This window comes from Marmota marmota, unplaced genomic scaffold (assembly GCF_001458135.2).
Source record: "Marmota marmota marmota unplaced genomic scaffold, marMar, whole genome shotgun sequence".
Lineage (NCBI taxonomy): Eukaryota > Metazoa > Chordata > Mammalia > Rodentia > Sciuridae > Marmota > Marmota marmota.
In genome coordinates this window covers 35872119-35893104 of record NW_025999932.1, presented here as the reverse complement: position 1 = coordinate 35893104, position 20986 = coordinate 35872119, and the positions used below count along the sequence as shown (strand labels likewise).

The 20986-nt window shown below is 40.0% G+C and overlaps 1 protein-coding gene across 1 annotated transcript in view; it reads left to right on the top strand.

Annotated features, from left to right (window-relative positions):
• Serpine3 (serpin family E member 3) overlaps positions 1–20986 on the top strand; it is a 28777-nt gene that overhangs the window by 5464 nt on the left and 2327 nt on the right. The window contains exons 2-6 of the mRNA XM_015484258.2: positions 289–522; positions 2896–3093; positions 5050–5248; positions 14277–14377; positions 20490–20576. Of these exons, the coding sequence (XP_015339744.2) occupies positions 289–522; positions 2896–3093; positions 5050–5248; positions 14277–14377; positions 20490–20576 (819 nt within the window). The remainder of the gene's footprint in view (positions 1–288; positions 523–2895; positions 3094–5049; positions 5249–14276; positions 14378–20489; positions 20577–20986) is intronic.

Below are 20986 nucleotides of genomic sequence, written 5' to 3'. Positions count from 1 at the left end.
CTTTTTTTTTTTTTTTTTTGCCTAGGAATCAAAGCCAGGCTTCATGCCTACTAGGCAAGTGCTCTACCACTGAGCCGTGTCTCCAGCAGGGTTTCTTCCCAGCCAGCTAGGCTGATTCCTGAGTGGGCTTAGCTCTGACTTTTCTAAATTGACTATGCATAGGGATACACCTTATGAAATAAGAGTGCATTGCTGAGGTCCCGTTTCCATGCAACACGCAGACGGACATTGTGCTGTCTTCTTCCTCACAGTCCCCATTGACTGCTTATCCTTACTTCTTTTGCACAGACCCTAAGGTGAGAGATTTCTTGCATGCTGTTTATGCCACACTGCGCAACTCCAGCCACGTCACCGAGATGGAGCTGGCCTGCACCCTTTTTGTGCAAGCTGGAATGCCACTGTCCTCCTGCTTTGTGGAGCAGGTCTCCTGGTGGGCCAACAGCAGCCTGCAGTCGGCTGACCTCAGAGAGCCCAACAGCACTACCATCTGGGCCAAGGAAGGGGCATCCAGACCAATCACAGGTAAAAGAAAACCATCCTCCTTCACAAGGCTAAAGTGAGGGCTGCAAAGACAGAGAGAGTATCACCCAACGCTTGTCAGAAGCCATGGTGGTGGGTGCGTGGTCTGCGCTCCACTGCAGCGCAAGTTTGTCTTCTTGGGAGATCCTACCCTTGAATGACATGCTCTGTGAAACAACTGAAGCTGACTTTGTCCCTGTCCCCACCCCACTCACCCCCCACCACATGCACACACACACACACACACACACACATGAATACACATGTTCCTCAGAAAAGTGTTCCTCAGAGTCTCTACCTCTGACACACCTTATAGGCTTTTCCCATGTCATTGTTCCGCAGGGTAAGTTTCCACTGAGCTCTGTGCTCATCTACAGTTAACCCCCTGTGAGAATAAAATGTCAGAGGGGCTGAAAAATTGTTTCTTGGGAATTTAGGATATGGAAATAATTCAAAAGAAGAAAAAGTTGTATGCAATAAGATGTTTAGCTCAGTTTCATTGAAGAAAAATATATTTATAACCTAACTGTCCAGCAATGAGGGATGATTCAGAGAGGTCTGGCACCTGCCACCCTGCCATTGTAATTTTTATTGAAAAACATTAATATTTACTGAGCACTTAATTTATTTATTTAGCACTGTTCCAAATTCATTTTCTCAGCTGCGCGCTGTGGCTCACGCCTGTAATCCCAGTAATTCCTAAGGCTGAGACAGGAGGACCCTGAGTTCAAAGCCAGCCTCAGCAATAGCGAGACACTAAACAACTCAGTGAGACCCTGATTCTAAACAAAATACAAAATAGGGCTGAAGATGGGGCTCAGTGGTGTGGTGCCCCTGAGTTCAATCCCTAGTACCAAAAAAAGAAAACAAAGACAGAAGGAAATTCATTATCTGAGTTTAGTTTCACTTCAGTCCTAGGAGGGAGGTGGTAGTACTGTTACCATTTTAAAAATGGAGGAATTGAGGCACTGAGGCTGGAGCCCCCTGTCTGCCCAGGGTCCACAAAGCCAGGATTCTAACACAGAGTGTGGGACTCTAGCATCCTTGGTAATTACTCATGTTACCCAGAAATGTAGAGAACGTTCAATACCCAAAGTTGTTTAAAAAGAATAGGGGACTGGGGCTGTAGCTCAGTGGCAGAGCACTTGCCTAGTATGTGTGAGGCACTGGGTTTGATCCTCAACGCCTCATAAAAATAAACAAATAAAGTAAAGGTATTCTGTCCATCTATAACTACAAAAAAATTTTTTTAATAGAATAGGAAGTGATAGAATATATACTCATTGAACTGATGTATTTGCAATTCTTCCTCAATTTTCTCCAATGTTTCATGACATCTGGTCAATTTACTTTAAAAGGTTTAATTCCCTCTCACCTCCTTGTGCTGCCAGGACACCCCCACCCTTGCCCCCTGCAAAAGCCACACTAGCTGCTTTCTCAATTCCTGGACAAATTTGTCCTCGAAGAAAGGGTGGCCATTAGTGCAGCCATCCCAAGGGCAGAGCCTGAAGCCAGGCCCATCTAGTCTGAATTCAAGGTTTCTCGGGTAACTGGAGGATGGTGGCTTTGCCCATCACAAGTATATGGCATTGGCTAATTTTTCCAAGATCTGTGAAGTAAGGAATAACAGGGATGAGTCAGTGAGAATTTGTTCCAATATTTAGAACAAAGCCCAGTGCAAAGAATATGTTTATTAAACAAATAAAGGGCCAGGACAAAAAAACTGTCCCTGTAGGGGTAGTCTGCCTGTCCTCTTTCTAGTAATGCATGAAATTTTAACTTCAGCCCTCCAGAGACAATTCTCTGGACATTGCTGTCTCAGAAGGGGATACAGCTCAGCAATGGTCAGTGGAGATCTAGGGGTGACACAGTGTGGCACCTCCCTGACACTACACCTAGTTCCTCAGGGGTCTGTCTAGAAAAAGAATGGCTTTAGACAGAACCAGAGGGAGCCCCCCAAAATTCTCAGGGAAGAACAAAGGCATGGTCTTCAGCAGCAGCTCTTTAGAAGTGTGTACATATTTCACCATTAATGGATATGAACAAGTAGGCTGCAGCCCATCTTTGGAAATGCCTCACTGACCCCCAGAGCCCGTGGGCAGGTGTCAGGGACTCAGACTCACTTCTGAGTTCTCACTTTCTATTCCCACCGCCCAAGCTGAGAGCAGCTAGTGTGACCTCAGATCCCCTGGCAGTATGAGCAGCTGAGACAGGGAATTAAAACATTTTTAGTAAACCAAAAGACACTGGGAAACATGAGGGGGGGAGAGAGAGATGGAGAATACTACACCAAAAAAGATCTTGTTTGTTTGTTTTAACTCTGCACTCCTTCTCTACACATAATATTGTGTTCAGTTCAATCTTACCTGCTTACAGGTAAGAGCCCAGGTGGCCTGCCGTGGGAGCAGATCAACGCAGCATCTGCTCAGCTCGCACTGGTGAGCACCATGACCTTCCAAAGCACGTGGAGGAGGAGATTCTCCTCCACCAATTCACAGCCCCTGCCTTTCACCTGTGCTCGTGGCCGCATCTTCCAGGTCCCCATGATGCACCAAATGGCTGAGGTCAACTATGGTAAGCCCCTTCCCCTAAGCTGTCTGAAGTGGGAGGAATCCCGGGGCCCTGTGGGCAGGAGAGGGAAGGTCAGGCCTCTGCTCCCAAAGGATCAGGATTGAGATGTGTCTCCATGTGAGTCCATTGTCAGGGCCACGGCTTTGGCCAAAGGAAAGCCCAGGTGGCAAAAGACTTAGAGAAAGGGGTCTGTGTACTGTGTGTGCTGACAAGACAGTGTGGACACAGATGTGGAGCACAACCCAATTTCATGCTTGACATTTCCTTCTGCACTTACTAAGAATAGAGTTAATGTGAAATCAAAAATGTTTGAACTGAACCGCCTGCCCTGGCAGGAACTCTGATAAAATGGGTGCTGAACAAGGAGGAAGATTGAGACTAAAATGCTCTCCAAAGCCTCCCAGAGGAGGCTCTGCTTGGCAGCCACTGCTCCTGAAATGCCATGGTTCTGTGTACCCACCTGCCTGATGGTCACTCATCTTGGTGAGATAGAGGTGCGGCGGGCGGGATTTGCCCAGCGCTGGTGCATGCCTGGAGGTCCCCATCCCAGCAGCCTGCTGTGGGTGGTGGACTCAGCAGGCCCTGCACCGCAGAGGAGAACAGACCCCACTTCTTGCTACACACTTCTCCGAAGCCATGTCTCAAGCCTCAATCTTGCTGAAGGCTTAGCCTCCTGCAGCCTCTGAGTCTCATTATGTTCTTATTCAGGGAAAAGCCAGTGAGATTTCAATCAGCATCTTTGGAACTTTGGCATTTAGAAAGCTAGCAAGTAGTCCTGCTTTGTTTCCATCCAGGCACATGTGAGTGCTCAGTAAAGGCACTTATCTGTTTAATCAACCAATAATTGCTTGTGGAGGTAGAGTAAGAGGAGAAGGATGTCTACTGGATAAACAAATGTGCAAGAACAATTTACTATGGTTTTTATTTTTATCATTTTATCATTGCTATTGTCAGTGTGCTGGGTGTTTTGACTGTTGGCTGTGTGATGACAGGCAGGCTCTGGGTGGCTTTTGTTCTTCCCAGCACACCCAGGGTGCAGAGCATGGTGGCTGGCACACAAAGGACAGTGAATAAGTAACCACAGAATAGCTGAAATATGCACTAGGAACTGTGTCCCCGTCTCTTCCTACTGAGCCTAAGATTCTGCCTTCACCAGCAGCCAACTCTGCTGTTTCCTGACACATGCCAAGGCCTTGGTCTTGAAATCCTCCCAAGGAAGGGATCTGGGCTGGGGTCCACCTGAGGCTCACTGCCCCCTGGATTGCCTACATGACTCACTATCTTTTTCTTGTCACTGGGCCCAGTCACTGGTTGTTTGTTCACTAGCAACTCTTGCTGGGTCTTCCTGCCAGGTCATCTGTGTCTGCTGCCACCTGCCACCTGACCCATCACACTTTTTGGAAATTATGCTCTGCTTGGCAGCCTAGACTTGTCCTCAGCCAGCCACATTCATTGTCCATGGGCTCCCAGCTGCCCTTCCTGAGACCTGTTTGTTTAGTTCACAGGTTACAATTGGTCCGTCTCCAGGTCAAATCTAGACTGGACTCATGGTTTTTATTTTGGTCTGTGTCGTGCTTTAAAGGTTGGGAAATCTCACAGGAAATTTGGACTTAAGAGTTTTAATTGAAAGATAGGGAGATCTGGCACAAAAGGCCTGGGTCCCCAGGCCAGGATTGAATGGGCTTCCCCTTTAAGTCAAGGTATATGGTTCTACCCTATGCCATCATCATCATCCGGCCCAGCCACTGCAGGCCTTATGACTTGGGCCCTTGTGCCTTAGGATCAGTGAAGGGACCACGTCACTCAACAGTCGTCAGCCTCATGCTGCTCCCTGAGAGCAAGAAGATCTTCTATTTTATTATTTACAGTCCTGTAAACCTGCCTCTTCCAATGGTGTGGCACTATTTGGTCCCCCTGGCTCCTAGGACAGAGCTAATTCGTTATCCACTGAATCCCCAGGCCAGTTCCAGGACACTGCAGGCCATCAGGTGGGGGTCCTGGAGCTACCTTACCTGGGAAGCACAGCAAGTCTATTCCTCGTGCTGCCCCGCGACAGAGGTGCCCCCTTGGGCTACATTGAACCACACCTCACAGCCAGAGTCATCCACCTCTGGACCACCAGGCTGAAAAGAACTAGGATGGACGTGTTCCTCCCCAGGTAAGTGACTCCATCCACTTTACAGCCATCCACAGGGCCCAGATTTGGAGCCAAGTGGTCTGATTCAAGCATCTCTCTTTACCCACTGGGCTGGCTTGTTTAATGCTCCTCCAGAGCTTAGGACAATGGGAAATTACCCTAGAATTTGAGTCCATTTCAGAGACACTACTGACCAGTTCGTGGCACATACCAAAATGAACTTACTCCCCAGGGTCTGCCCCAAGACACTTTTGTTCTCACTGGGTCTTCCTAGCAGGTCATTTGTGTTTGCTGCCACCCTGCCACCTGACCCAGCACTCTTTTCTGAAATCATGCTCCCACACCCCCTGCTCCAGCTTCATGCCTCAACCAGTTTCTGAGACAGCAGAGGAAGCTCAGTGTTGCTCCCTTGAAAGAATGTGCCCCAAATCTTACCACATCTTAAAGAGTAATACAACTATCATTTTCCCCAAACCAAAGAGGTAAAATGGCTTATGAAACTAACCAAATAAAATTCTAATCAGAAACCAAATTAAGGCATAAAAATGTGAGACTTGAAGTCTCTGTGTGGAAGGTTCTTATTGGTCCTAAATAGAGGGAATCAATCCCTCCTTTAAGAAACCCTAATAAATACACATACAAATTTCCAAGTGAAATAATAGCACTAGATTTTGCTTTTCCAAGGCACAGTGTTAACAAGACTCATTATTTTATGAAGGGATCCCACCAAAGATTTCTTTAAATGTTGAGCTTCTCTGGTGCAGTTGAGATGAGAGAGAATTTATAATAGATTTGTAGACCAGCAATAAGAAAGCGTCGCTGTCCAGGGCCTCCTTTGCAATGTGTGATGTCATGCTCCATCCACTGGTGGCCTAGCTTTCACTCCACAGCCAGGGCTCTCAGCAGGCAAGGGCAGTGGCCTTGGCAGTTCTTCCCTGAGCAGTTAAAAATAAGCCTGTGTGCTGGAACAAAAACATACAGAGACCCAGTGAGTTAGGGCCAAGATCTAAAGTGGGATGAGGCACAGTCCAGGGCAGAAGGTGAACTGAACTCTAAGATATAGTCTGTCTCTTAAAACCAAATATTCAGACTACCAAAGCCCCAAGCCTGGACATTTCAACAGATCTCTGGGGCGTGGAGCAGAAGCAGACCCTATCTTCCTGTTATATCTGAGAGAAGCTCAGTGAAGAGAGGAAGAGGCTGTTGCTGTTAAATGTAGAGAAAAAGCAGCCTGCTGCAGGGTTTCACCACCGTCTTAGGATAAAGTTGGCTGCCTCTTCCTGAAGCAGCTGATGTAAGCAGGGGGCCCCAGGGAAAAGTGCAGCTCCATTGAGAACTCTCCAGTCTTTTCCCAGGGTTGGCACTGTTTGGTTCCCCTGGCTCCTCTGACACAGGTAATTGCTGACCTGCTAAATCCCCAGGCCAGTTCCAGGATTCTGCAAGACCCTGGGAGGAGACCATGTGGAGTCCATTTCAGAATCACTGCTCATGGCACAGACTGAAGTGAACTTACTTCCTGGGGGTCTTCCCAAGACCAGATACTCTGCCTCCAGCTTCATGCCACAACCAGTTCTCAGGACAGGGGAAGAAGCCCAGTGCCGCTCCCTTGAAAAAAATGTGCCCCAAATCTCCATTGTCTTCCAATTCTGCTTTAGGAGTCCCAAATGTTCCAGCAAGGATCCTGAAAAACATTGGAGGTCAGGGGAGGGAGGGGGAGAAGGCAGGGATCTTAGTGAACCAACTGTTAGTTAATAACTTGATTTCATTCTGATAAAAGTTTTTAAGATCTCCCTAAGTCTATCAAGCCTCTTACTCAAGAAGGGTAGACGTTTTTAGGAAAATAAGAACATTTCACAAGCAAAACTAGATAATTTTTTTTTAATTTAGCTTTAATGCCTTTAGGGAATAAACTGAAAATAAATTAAAACTGTTTTAAGTCTAGGTTTAGATATAAACTATGGACCACAGTAGACCCAAAGTCAACTTTTGAACAACTAATTACCTTTAGTTCCCTCAAATCATTCATTCATCATTTAGTATAGCCTGCTCTGCAGTCAGCATGCAGTTTTCACCGCACAAGAGCAAAAAATTTTGTACACTGTTGGGATCAAAGCAAAAATTGTGTGACAATGAATGTGTTTTGGGGTTAAACATAACCAAGCAGTGCATTAGTAGATTCTGGATGAATTATGATGTCTAGTTTCCAAAGTAACCATTTACTTATAAAGAAATAGAATAAAATGCATAGGGACCATTAGTCTTTCTTAGGAATGATTATCATATTAAAGAAATAACCAGAAAACTAAGAATGAGTATTTAAGGATCATGTACATCCATGACCATGTAATCCACAAAGACTAATAATACCAAATACACATTTGATAAATAAAACATTTGGTGATTAGGTCAACATAGTAGGAAGTTGATAATGTGTTAGTCTGTTTTCTATTGGCTTGAAAAAATACATGAGGCTGGGCACTTTATAAAGGAAAGAGGTTTATTTAGTTCCAGTTCTGGAGTTCCAAGAACATAGTGCTGGCATCAGCATAGCTCTGGTGAGGGCCTTCTGGCTACATCTCAATATGGCAGATGGCATCATGGCAGGAGTCCATGCAAGAGGGAGAGATCAATGGAAGAACAGGATGGTAGAGAGATTTGGTGACCAGGCTTGCTTTTTTTTTTTTTTTTTAAAAACAACACATTCTCCTGGTAACTAACTGCAAAATACTATATTAATCCCTTTCAAGGATCTTGCCCCAGTTACTTCATCACCTTCCACTAGGCCCCACCTCTTAAGGGTTGCACCATCTCAACACCATCACACTGTGGCAAGCTTCTAGCACATGAGTCTTTGGGGAACACATCCAAACCATATCTACACCACAGTCTTTAAAATCCACCAGACCTCATATATCCAAAACAAGTTTTGCCCCCTTCAAGGACTTGTTAATCATCATCATGGGTGGTCTATACTTTTCTAAAGTTGTTTTCTTCTTTTTTTAATCCCCTTAAAATTCACTCTTAACATGCACAATTCACTGGTTTTTAGTATATTCACAAAATTGTGCCACCATTGCTACTATCTAATTCAGGAACATTTCATCACCTAAAAAAGAATCCCCACACCCATTAGCCATTGCTCCTCAGTTCCCTCTTCCCGGGCCCAGGCCATCACTAGTCTACTTTTTTCCATTGATTTGCCTCTTCTGGACATTCCATGTAAATTAGATCATACCATGTAGTTCTTTGTATATGAAGTCTTTCACTTACGTAAAGTTTAAAGTTCATCCTTATAGCATGAATCAGTACTTCAGTCTTTTTTTTTGGTGCTGGGGATCAAACCCAGACCTTGTGCATACAAGGCACTCTGCCAACTGAACTATATCCCCAGCCCTACTTCAGTCCTTTTGTAGTTGAATAATATTCTGTTGCATGGATACTATATTTTGTTTGTTTTAAATTTACAAAATTATGTTTTAAATTATAATTTATAAATTCATTAATTCATAAATATTGGAGGTCTAAGACACTTTTCTGTTGGTTTCCACTTTTTGCCAAACAAACCATAACATCTTTGCATTTGTTTATGTTTCTCTGGATTGAAAAATACATGTATATGAAATTCATGTATTTTGTGTGGATATATATTTTTAAGTGTCTTGGATATACACCTAAGAAGAGAATTCCTGGGTCATGTGGAAACCCATTTTGAGGAATTTCCAGGATGTTTTCCAAGTGGCTACACCATCTTACATGCCCATGACTTATCTGTGGGTTTCAGTTTCTCTACATTTTTATCAACATCTGCTACTGTCCATCAATTTTTATTAAAGCATCTTAGTTGGTATGAAGTGGTATCTCATTGTGGCTTTTATTTGTACTTCACTAATTACTAGTAATGTATGACATATTTTATTCACTTGTTGATCATTTATGCATTTTTTGAGAAAAAAAAATCTATTCAGATCCTTTTCCCATTTTTGTTTGTTTGTTTTTGGAAATGAAGATTGAACCTGGGGTGCTTAATCGCTGCCTCATCCTCAGCTTTTTTATATTTGATTTGGAGATGTAGTCTTGCTAAGTTGCTCAGGGCCTCCCTAAGTTGCTGAGACTGGCTATAAACTTGTGATCCTCTTGCCTCAGCCTCCCAGGCCACAGTGATTACAGGCATGTGCTACCGCACCTAACTCTTTGCCCGTTTTTAAATTGGTTATCTTTGTTGTTGAGTTGTAATCATTTTTTATTTATTCTGGATATTAGACCCTCACTAGATATAAGCTTTATAAATATTGTCTCCCATTCTGTGTGTTGTCTTTTCAATTTCTTCATCTTTAAAGCACAAAAGTTGTCCATTTTTATGAAGCTCAGTTCATCTATTTTTTTTTTTCTTTTCTTTCTTGTGCTTTTGATACCATGGCTAAGAAACCATTGCCTAACCAAGGTCACAGAGATAATGTCTATGCTTTTTTCCTAAGAGTTTTATAGGCTTATCACTTTTGATTCATTTTGAATTAATTATTATATACTTGACCCTTGAACAACATGGGAGTTAGGGGAATCAACCCCCTTGCAGTAGAAAATGTGCATATAATTTTTGATTCACTCAAAACTTTAACAACTAATAGCTTGCTGTTGACCAGAAGTCTTAACAATGATGTAAAGTTGTTTTACAAAATTTTTTGTATAATATGTATATTATTTATGGTGAAAAATGTGCTAGCAATCACTATTTATGGAGATACACAATGTACTGGAGGAAAAGACCTGCTCATGCAGAGATGAACAGGGTCACGTGGAATTGTAAGCTAATATACTACTTGAGCTCACTGCAGTAACAAGAGGCAGTTACAAAAGCATCACAGTAGAACAACATGTATTACAGTTGATTTTACATAGTTACGATTTATACTCCATCTTTGCATTTGTTTATGTTTCTCTGGATTACAAATGGTGCCATATATATTCATAATATTTTTGGTATTTCTAGACTATATGTTTAGACTGAGAGAGGTTTGTTTCAAATTATTACAAATCTCCAGAAAAGAAAGAAAATCCAATATAAGTGGACCTGTGCACTTCAACCTATATGTTCAACTGTCACTGTTTATGATCTGATATAAAGGTTTAACATCATTCACATACATATGGCTACCCACTTATCTCAATACTGTTTGTTGAAGACTATCTTCCTGGTACCAATGTCAAAATTCATTGTCAAATGTATGAGTTTACTTCTGGACTCTCAATTCTGTTCTATTGGCATAAATATCTGGAACCTTTGCCAGTACCATACAGTTTTGATTACTGTGGCTTTGTGGAAAGTTAGAAATCAGGAAGCATGTGTCCTTAAACTGTATTCTTTTTCAAGATTTTTAGCTATTCCTGGCCCCTTGCACTTTCATATGAATTATAAGATCAGCTTATCAATTTCTTCCAAAAAGGTCAGTAAAATTTAGATAGGGACTGTGTTGAATCTGTAGATTGCTTTGGGAGAATATTGCTTTCTAATAACATAAGTGTTTCAAGCCATCAATACAGGATGTCTTTCATTTAGGTCTGTTTCTTACAGCAATGTTTTATAGTTTTCACTGGACACATCTTACACTTACATTGGTGAATCTGTTTCTAAGTATTTTATTCCTTTTTATTCTATTGTAAGTGGAATTGTTACTACAGCTCTGTAGCATAATTTAGGAGCTGAATTGTGATGCCTCCTGCTTCACTTTTCTTACTAAGTATTTCTTTGGCTATTCTTGGCCTATTAGTTTTCCAAATAAATTTCATAACTGCTTTTCCTATTTCTATGAAGAATGTCATAGAATGTCATTGGAATTTTAATAGGAATTTCATTAAATCTATAAAGCACTTTTGGTAGTATGGCCATTTTGACAATATTAATTATCCTATCCATGAATATGGGAGATCTTTCCATCTTCTAAGGTCTTCTTCAGTTTTCTTTAGTGCTCTATAGTTTTTATTGTAGAGGTCTTTCATCCCTTTTGTTAGATTGAAAATTCCCAAGTGTTTGTTTGTTTGTTTACTTTTAAAGCTATAGTGAATGGGATAGTTTTCCTAATTTCTCTTTCAGATGATTCATCATTGAGGTATAGGAACACAATTGATTTATGGGTATTGATTTTATATCCTGCTACTTTTTGGAATTCATTCATGAGTTGTAGAAGTTTTCTAGTGAAGTTTTTTGGGTCTTCTAATATAGAATCTTGTCATCAGCAAATAGGGATTGCTTGAGCTCTTCTTTTCCTATTTGTATCCTTTTATTTCTTTATTTTGCCTAATTACTCTGACTACTTTCAAGGACTATGTTGAATTGAAATTGTGAAAGAAGGCCTCCTTGTCTTGTTCCAGTTTTTAGAGGAAAGGCTTTCAATTTTTCTCCATTCAAAATGATGTTGGTCTGGAGTTTAACATATATAGCTTTTACAATGTTGAGGTATGTTTCTACTACCCCTAGTTTTTCTAGTGTTTTGAAGATGAATGGATGCTATATTTTGTCAAATACTTTCCCTGCATCTATTAAGATAATCATGTAATTCTTATCTTTGTCTATTGGTGTTATGAATTATATTATTGATTTGTTTGTTGAACCAACCTTGAATGATTTTCCCAATTTCGTATTCATGTTGTTCATTGCTAGTGTACAGAAACACAAGTGATTTTTATATTTTTATTTTGTCTCCTGCCACTTTGACAAATTCATTTATTAGTTCTAAAGTTCTAATCATTTGTGTGTGTGTGTGTGTTTTCTTTGGGACTTTCTATACACAAAACCAAGTCATTTGTGAAAGTAGATAGATTTACTTCTCCTTTCTAGATGCCTTCTATTTCTTTTTCCTGTGTAATTGTCCTGTACAAGGTAAAACATAAATGGTGAGAGTAGACATCCTTTGCTTGTTCCTGAACTTAGAGGGAAAGATTTCACTCTTTCACCACAAACTATGATGTTGCGGGTTTTTTTTTGTAGATGCCCCTCATCAATTTGAGGAAGTTACCTCATATCCCAAGTTGGTTGAGTATTTGATGATTGCTTTTAATCATTAAAAGGTGTTGGATTTTATCAAGCTTTTTCCTGCACTTGTTGAGAGGATCATGTGATCTTGGTTCTTTATTCTGATTCTGGTACATTATCTTTATTTTCATATGTTGAACCCATCTTAAATTCCTGGGATAAAACTCATTTGATTATCATGCGACTTATATGGTATGGATTCAATTTGCTAGTATTTTGGTGTGGTCTTTACATCTATATTCATAAGAGATATTGGTTTATAGTTTTCTTATTTTTTTTTCTAGTTTTGGTAAAGGGCAATTTTTTTTTGTTTTTTGTTTACTCAAGCTGTTTTTATAGCATTTCTTCTTGATCTACCTCCGTACTCATATAAGAAAATCACTTTAATCTTTTGTAGTCATACCTGCCTTTCACTGCTGTTCTTAATTTACTAAAAATTCAGTTTTATCACCCATCCTAATCACTATACTTGGTTTCAAAGAGACAATAACTCTTTCTCAATATCTTTTGAGAAACATCAATAAAACCACAATGGCAACAATAAGTACAATGTTGGGCATTGTTCTGAACACTTGACAAGGATACTTCATTTAACCTTCACAACCCTACAAACAAGAACCCCTCTTATGTTCATTTTATAGATGAGGATACTGAGGCAAAGAGAAGTGAAGTCACTTGCATCAGAGGTGAAATAACTACTCCCTCACCTAGAAAGAGGTTGGGCCAGTATTCAAACTCAGGCTCCAGATTCTCAAACATATACTCTTAACCACTATGTTTCAGCATTTAGAATTCTTGAAAGGTATGTTTCAGTACTTCAGAAAATTTCAGAAGAGGTGGTCATTGAAAAATGTCAGCATACATGAAGGCAGCACAATACCTTTTTTTGAAACTATTCTGAAAGTCCAAAAGACACTTTGATGAGAAAGTCTGCTACTTTTGCTTAAAACTAGTCACATTGTCTCATATAGCAATGAAGACCTTTGATATCAAATGGTCTTGTCCAGTATTTTTACTCTCTGGCAAATTCTTTCTGGTTTATAGAAAAAAAAAATCTAAATTCCACTTCAAAATTCTTTTCCAAAGAAAAATAGCAGCATCCCATTGAAAGGATTCTTCAGTGGTTAAATCTTTAAGGCCTTACCCTTGGGGAAATATTGTAAAGTTGGTGTGCTGATACTTCCTGCTCAAAAGGATAACCAAGTTTCTCTGCTCTGCATCAAGGCACACACTACACACAGCAAACATGAAAATGTCTTATCCAATATAAACACAGTAAGTGAGATGCTCTATTAATTGTCAATTGGTCAGTCACTTCTTTTCGGCACCTATGTGTGTGATGCCACCTGAAATAGGAGGTAGCAAGTGCAGATGATCAGAGCTGGGACTCTGCACTCACACTGTCTTGCTTTGAATTGAGGTTCCCCCGAGTCCTTGCTAGATCATCTTGGGCAGCCTCACTTTTTCCATCTGTAATGTGAGGATAATAATAAGAGTCATATGAAGATGAAATGAGATAATCCATATAAAGCTCTGTCATAGTGCCTAGAACAATGTAAGTGCTCATTAAATATTATTACTAAGAAAGAAAAAAGAACATGGATAACCTCTTTTTGTGGGTAGCTTATCATGAAGAATGGTAATAGGAAGCATAATGTTCTATACATTAGAGCAGAACAAATGTTAATGGAGCTTTAAGAATGAACCAAGGTCACAAAACAGCTGGAGAGAAGAGAAGAAGGTAACAGTAGAGGAATCTTTAATCATTAGAAGGTGATTAAGGGAAAAGGGGGGAACTTGGAATGAACAGCCTGAGCAAAAGCACACAGATGGGAAACAGCCGTGGGCAGTCAGATTGGTCAAGGCGTAGTGCTTACAGGAAGGAGCAATCGAAGATAAGGCTGAAATGAAATCCGGTGGACCCTGACTTCCACGTTAGAACTTTGGACTTCGTGTGGTGTGTATGAAGCACATTGAGTAGAAATTCCAAATGAAAGTTGATGGTTTGTTCTTATTTTTTAGATTTAGGATCCAAAATCAATTCGACTTAAAGAGCATTTTAAGTGCCTGGGGAGTCACCGATCTTTTTGATCCACTCAAAGCTAACTTAAAAGGAATTTCAGGTAAAAATTCTTCCAAGCTTTGTTGGTATTACGTTTGGGACAGTTTTGTTATACTTTAAGTGGCTTTCGTTGCTTCCCCAGAGCCCTCAGTGCTAAATAGCCAAATATATCCTCTGATATAATTCAAACATTATATCAGAGGATAAAATTGCTTTGCTTTATATAAGAATGTGCTGCTTTTGATAACAGTCTATGCCTTGAGACCTTTAAGCACAGATTTTGGAGACTGCATTCCCAGTGCTGTCAGTGGCCACAGTGCTCTATTCTTTGCCACTGGGCCCATAGAGAGGCACAGGCACTGCAACAGAACTTTCCATTTGAACCTCCCGCTGTCATTCCAGCCTCCCAGTCACCCTTCCTTGCTGCTTCCTCTCCCATCCTCACTCCCTGTACCTCCTCTGTTCTCTTCTAATGAGCTAAACGTGAACTTCCCCCTAACGCACCAAATTTCCTTTCCTCAAATAACTCATGATCTTATATCTTTGCCCTAAAACGTTCTCCTTTCCAGCATACACACTGAATTTCTTTGCCCATAGTTGACATGCTTTTAACAATCAAAAAGGGCTGTGTTCAGTTGTGATCTGAACTTACATCAAACATAAAAGGGAGCAGAATGCCAGAACTTACATTCCAGAATCTTCTCAGAACAACTTTGGCTAAACTATTGCCAACCCAAAGGCTCAGGTTTATTTCTACTCTGGATGGTAAATTATCTGTGTGAGGATGACAAGGTGTAGCAGGCATTCTCATTGGTCTTCACATGCCCCTTACCTGATAAACTTGAGAATCACTATTTTGAATGTTAGACAATCATAACACAGTCAAGTGTTCTAAAACTTTGTCCAGAATCTCCTTCTTAAGCAATCACAAAGAATAATGTGAATTTGATCTACAAGACAAGACTTGACTTGAGCTTTAGATGTGACCAGTTGAAAGGCAGTTACTTAACAAATAGAACACAGGAAGCAAGGGTCCCTTCTATAAAAGTCCAACACCTTGGGGTTGGCGGTGTAACTCCAGGGTAGAACATTTGCCTAGCATATGCTAGGTCCTGGATAATTCCCAGCATTGGGGGAGGGTGGGGGGAAACCTCTGTACTTATTGACTAAATGTGCACAATAGTCAAGTTTGGCCACAACCACCAATACAATATTGTTGACTTGGTGATTGACTTAACCAGAAATATTCCTTAATGACACTTCAGGGGAAGGAAAAATACTACAGAAAAAAAAAAAAAAAAACATCAAAGGACAGGAAGGAGTAAGGGATGAAGAACTAAAGTGCAATCTATCTTCAATTATGTGCAAAATCCAATCTTGCTTCTCTCTTCTCAAGATTCCGGAGTTCAGTTATGGCATCCTGTTGCTGACAGAAATTCTACTCTTCTTTTGATCATCCAAGTTCAAACTTTAGGACCCTGAGTTTAATACCTACTGCCCCCCCTTCGCAAAAGGGTGTGTGTGACATTTTGATCTTTTTGTCCACACCACTATAATTAATTGCTACAGCTTACTGATTGTTCCTTCATAACTCATAAATCTCCTTTATGTCCTAGAAGAACATGCTAAAATGCCATCAGTTCTGTGTCTTCAAATAGGTCTGACCTTAACCTACACCCTGCAGCCCCCTATTGGTAAAGACATTCAAAGTTCATAAGTTCTAACAAGCCACGTAGTTTTAAGAGCCCCTGTTTGAACACCTCACCATTTTTTCCCCTAATACAGTAAGTCTGCTTATATCTGTTCAATCCAACATGTTTATAGATCTGGTTTATTGAATAATTACCTGGCAGTTTCCACATGTCAGATGCAAAGCTTATATTCATGTTTCTTACTGACAAGACACACCAGCATTATAACCTTCTCCCAATAAGTTTTATCCCTTTAGGACAGGAGTCAGCAAATGATGGCCAGCCATTCCCATCCATCTAAAAATAATTTATGGCTGCTTTCCTACTACAAATGTGGAGCTGAGTTGTAATAACAAACACCACAGGGCTCACAATAGATAAACTTTCAATATCTGGCCTGTTATAGAAAAAGTTTGCCTACTAAAGTATGGTTTTTCCAATGACCTTCTTTAAACATAATCAAGACTAGTCAAATCACATCTATGCCCAAGTGGGCTTCTAGCTTCATTCTTGAGACATGGCCACTGAACCTCTCCAAGAAACAGTTTCTTCATTTCTAAAATGGAGGTAGCCATCACCAATCTCATTTCTTAATTGTAGAAATAAAAGGTCTTAATATATCACAACACCTGCTGAGAATTAACCAGAGAGGACGTGATGGGAAAATGCTGACCTCTCTTCCTTCAATTAACAAGAGGTCACCAAGCAGTTTTGTACTATTGATGGAAGTCCAACAATCATAGAGAATATTTGGCCTTTTTCCATTTGGTTTCAAAGCCCTGAATCATTTTATTCAAGTTCTCCTTCCCTACCTAAAAGTCACGTGTCTCTTCTTTGTATCTTTTTTTTTTTTTCCTATTTGAAGAACTGACTCAACATCATTTCAAGGCTCAGTTGAGCCCATGGCACAATTTCCCCCCACACCAGACATCCTTGACACCAGGTGTTATGAAACTTTTAAAAGTAATTCTAGGCCTGGGGTTGTAGCTCAGTGGTAGAGCACTTGCCTAGCATGTGTGAGGCACTGGGTTCAATTCTCAGCACCAAATATAAAATAACTAAAGCAAAATAAAATAACTAAAACAACTAAAAAAGAAAAATATATTTTTTAAAAAAGTAATTCTAGTCTCATTCGCAGTAAAGAGACCAAGCAGAATCTTTTTGAATACTTCCTTTAGGATCACCAGGTTTTGATACAGATAGATCCACTTCCTTTAGTCCAGGAAACATTCCTTATACACAAGCACGAAACTATTCTTTGCTTTTATAAGCAAGTAATCAGTTTCCAATCTCTGCTCAGTAAGAAGTACCAGGCTCTCTTACTTTGACTTACTATGACTTCAAATGAGCAAACCATCCAGAGTACATGAATTAACATACCAGCTGTTTGGTAGAGTTACACAGACAGGAGTAATGAGTGAGATAAACACTAGGAAAAATGGAGAAAGAAACTAACTACAGCCTAAGTTCAGAAGCCATCTCAGATTCCTCTTAGTGTTGTTTCTCTATATCCTGGGCTAGGTTCTGTGTGAAATTCACACACACACACACACACACACACACACACACACACACCCTCCATCTCTTAGCAGCTAAATGACAAGATGAGAAAGGTAAGCTAGATGCAAGTTCTGGAAAAAATAATTTTTTTAAAGCCCCTAACAATACAGTAAATGTAGAGACACCCATTTTACAAATCTCGTGTTTACACAGTCACAATATAAAGACTCCGAATCCTTTTGAGAATGTGACCAACCATACACAAAAGAATAATAGCCTCCATCAACAAAGGGAGTCAGGGGAACTGAAACAATCATTTGGCCGAGACTTGCTGTGTGCTTGCTGTTCGACACACTAACCAACATTTTCTTATAGATGTAATCACTGTTAAAGAACACAAAGGACAATTTCTTTGTGGGGGAAATGAGGCAAATGGTTGTGAGGGTTTATTATTAATTCATCCAGTAATTTAGTAAACACATAATCTTAACAAGATTATGCAAGTTGGGCAATGAAGTATTTAAAAATGACTAAGTCATTTCTGCCTTCTGGGTAAGCACTGGTAGAAGATGTTATGGAAGAAGTGGGAAGTATGACAGAGGGAGGGCAGGAAAGGGCCCACGCCTTTGCTTTAGGTATTGAAATGTAAACAGAAGTGAATGGGTTTATACTGCTCATTTCCCTAAGCATATTTTCTAGAATGCTAGTCCAGTAAATTTGAGCACAGGAGTGGTATAGACGGTTTTATGGCTAAACACTAAGTATTGGGAGCCTCCTGTAAACATTCATTGAAAACATTACAACTTATTAGCTCTGAGAAGTTCCCTACTCAAAACAAAAGTGCAAAAGAGTTTAGCCATGTCTCCCACATTTAATCAACTGTGGAAAAGCACCTAAAAATGACCTGGGGAAAAAGATCTGTATGATCTTCAGAGACACTAAGCTGCCAACACTTCAGAAGAGAAAAAGGCCAGGAAATCCTCGCATGCTCAGCGTCTTCTAGGTTGATTTCATGAGTTGCATAACATTTCAACATTGCTTAACCAAAGTAAGCAAAGGGAGGTGTAGTCCAAGATCAAAAGGCAAACTCAAAACTCACAGAATCTCCCAAATTCTCATTTTTATCACGTTGGTCTTTTGGAATGTCAACTCTTGCCAGAGATAAAATTTAAGAGATGTCAATACTGAGGCATGACAGGTTATGGATCTTGGCTTATGGCTGACAATTATTGTTTCTGTAGTCTAATTGAGAAAACATATTTAAAGGAAACTCTTCACTTTCAAGACATTGAAATAACCCAACTTATCTTCCTGAAGACATCCATCCCGGTTGGCCACATTTCTCACACCATGCCCAGACTAACACAGACATGCGCTGACTGTATTTTAGTCTATAGGGAGTTGGAGTTTCATAGTGAGCTCTACTCATTTCATCACTTATTTAAAATGTTCAGACATCATACTAAATGGTAATGAAGTCACAGAAATAGTAAAACCTTGTCACGACTGTCAACGAATCATTCTTTATCTAGAAATTGTTTTTAATTCTGGCACTGTGGTTGCTCAACGAGCTAGTAGGAAGGGCTAATTATTGACAAATAAACTTATTTTCTCAAAAGTCCTGCAGAAAAAGACTAACTGCTAAATAAACCAGATTCTTCTCTGGTGCCAAATCAATGTTTCCATGGATTTTCTCCTTCCTCTGGTTCCTTTCTGTCCCTCCCCTGATTCTCGCAAATGATTGTTCCTTATAGTGACCATAGCTAACTCACAATACCTGGACATACCTTAATTACAAGATGGATGAAATGCTGCATATTCTATATTCTGGGGTGGCTTTCCATATGACACTCATGACCCACTTCCTTATATGTGCAAGACTAATGCAAATGAATTAGGCTAAAACCAAACAGACAAAAAGCTCCCTTGAAATACATTAAATTGACTATTCTAACATGCAGGCTATAGATCCCTTTAGTTGGCATGCTAGAGCTGACTAGAACACACTTTCTGAAAAGTGGTAGTGTTTGAGTGGAGGGATGGGATGGAAATGGGCTTTGAGTTTTAAAACCTGCATGTTTCCAATTCTGCTTATCGACTTAACGGCCCCCTTTAATAGCTGAAGTTTCTTCTAAAGATTCTTTCATTCTCTATTCCATATACTACCATTTCATCTTTGGAGAACTATTTCAAAATGGTTAATTTTTAAATTACAGAATTCTGTCACTTGCAAGTCATCACTCACAGTCACAGTTGCTAAGCTTAGATCTTTTGAGACTGTTAGTGCACAGCACAATTAGTTAGACATTCCCATTTTCTCTGCAGATTTGGGGCCAAGAGGCAACTGACACACAGAATGCAGCTGCACAACATTAGACACATTTTTAATACAGTAAATTATGCCTCTTAAAGCTAAAACCCTGTAACTTGACCATTTAAAGGTAGTTCAGTGGTAGAGCACTTGCCGACACACTGCAAGGCTCTGGATTAGATCCCCTGCACCACAATAATAAATAAATAAGGTTGCATAAAAGTGACTCTTAGAAATGCAATCCAAGAAGGGACTCAAGGAAAATCATCACAGAAGCTTACTGGAAATGATTACTGGGCTACAGAATCTGCCTTTTAACTCATATAATTCTTATCATTATTTAAAGTTTTAGAAATACTGGCTGAAGATTTTAATGTTAACTAGGATTAACTTTTAAAATTAATTATTGAAAACATGGGACAGTGCCTGAATATTAATTTTGGTGGGGAGGAGGGAATTATTAGATAAATTTAACAAGTTGGGTTTTTGAAAGTTGCATAAAAATATTGAAAGCTGATAATTTTCTAAACAATTTCTCCCTAGCTATACAGTAAGCAGCAATGGAAACTAAGTTTTAAGTGCATTCTTTTAAAATGTACTCAAATACTTAGACTAAATGTCTGGAAAAATGTAAACAAGCAAATCACATTTTTTTCCTTTTCTGGGGCCAGGCCAGGATGGCATTTATGTTTCTGAAGCAATACACAAAGCCAAGCTGGAGGTTTCAGAGGAAGGCACCAAGGCATCAGCAGGCACAGGTATGTCCAGAAACCCCCACCACACGCTGGCCCCTTTCTATCTACCCTTGCTAAATGTGACCAGTTGCATCCATTCTAAACCTTTCCATTAAAAACCCCAGTCCAGAAGTTAGTATTAAAAAAAAAAGAATGTTAACAGAAAACAGAAACACTTTTGAAAAATGGAAGAGATTCATTTTGGAAAGGATTTATACCATCATCTCGTAAACAAGAAATAGAATCATTTTAAAAATTACCTTCTCTAAGAAACTTATTCCATGGAATCTTTGAAAAATAAGAGGCTTGGCTGTTATCTTTTATTCTTATTTTTCCCTTTTGCACCCACCTTAAACACCAAACAATGAAATGTCATAGAATGCTTTGGTTTCTTTAAAAAAAAAAAAAAAAAAAAAAAAAAAAAAAAAAAAGGT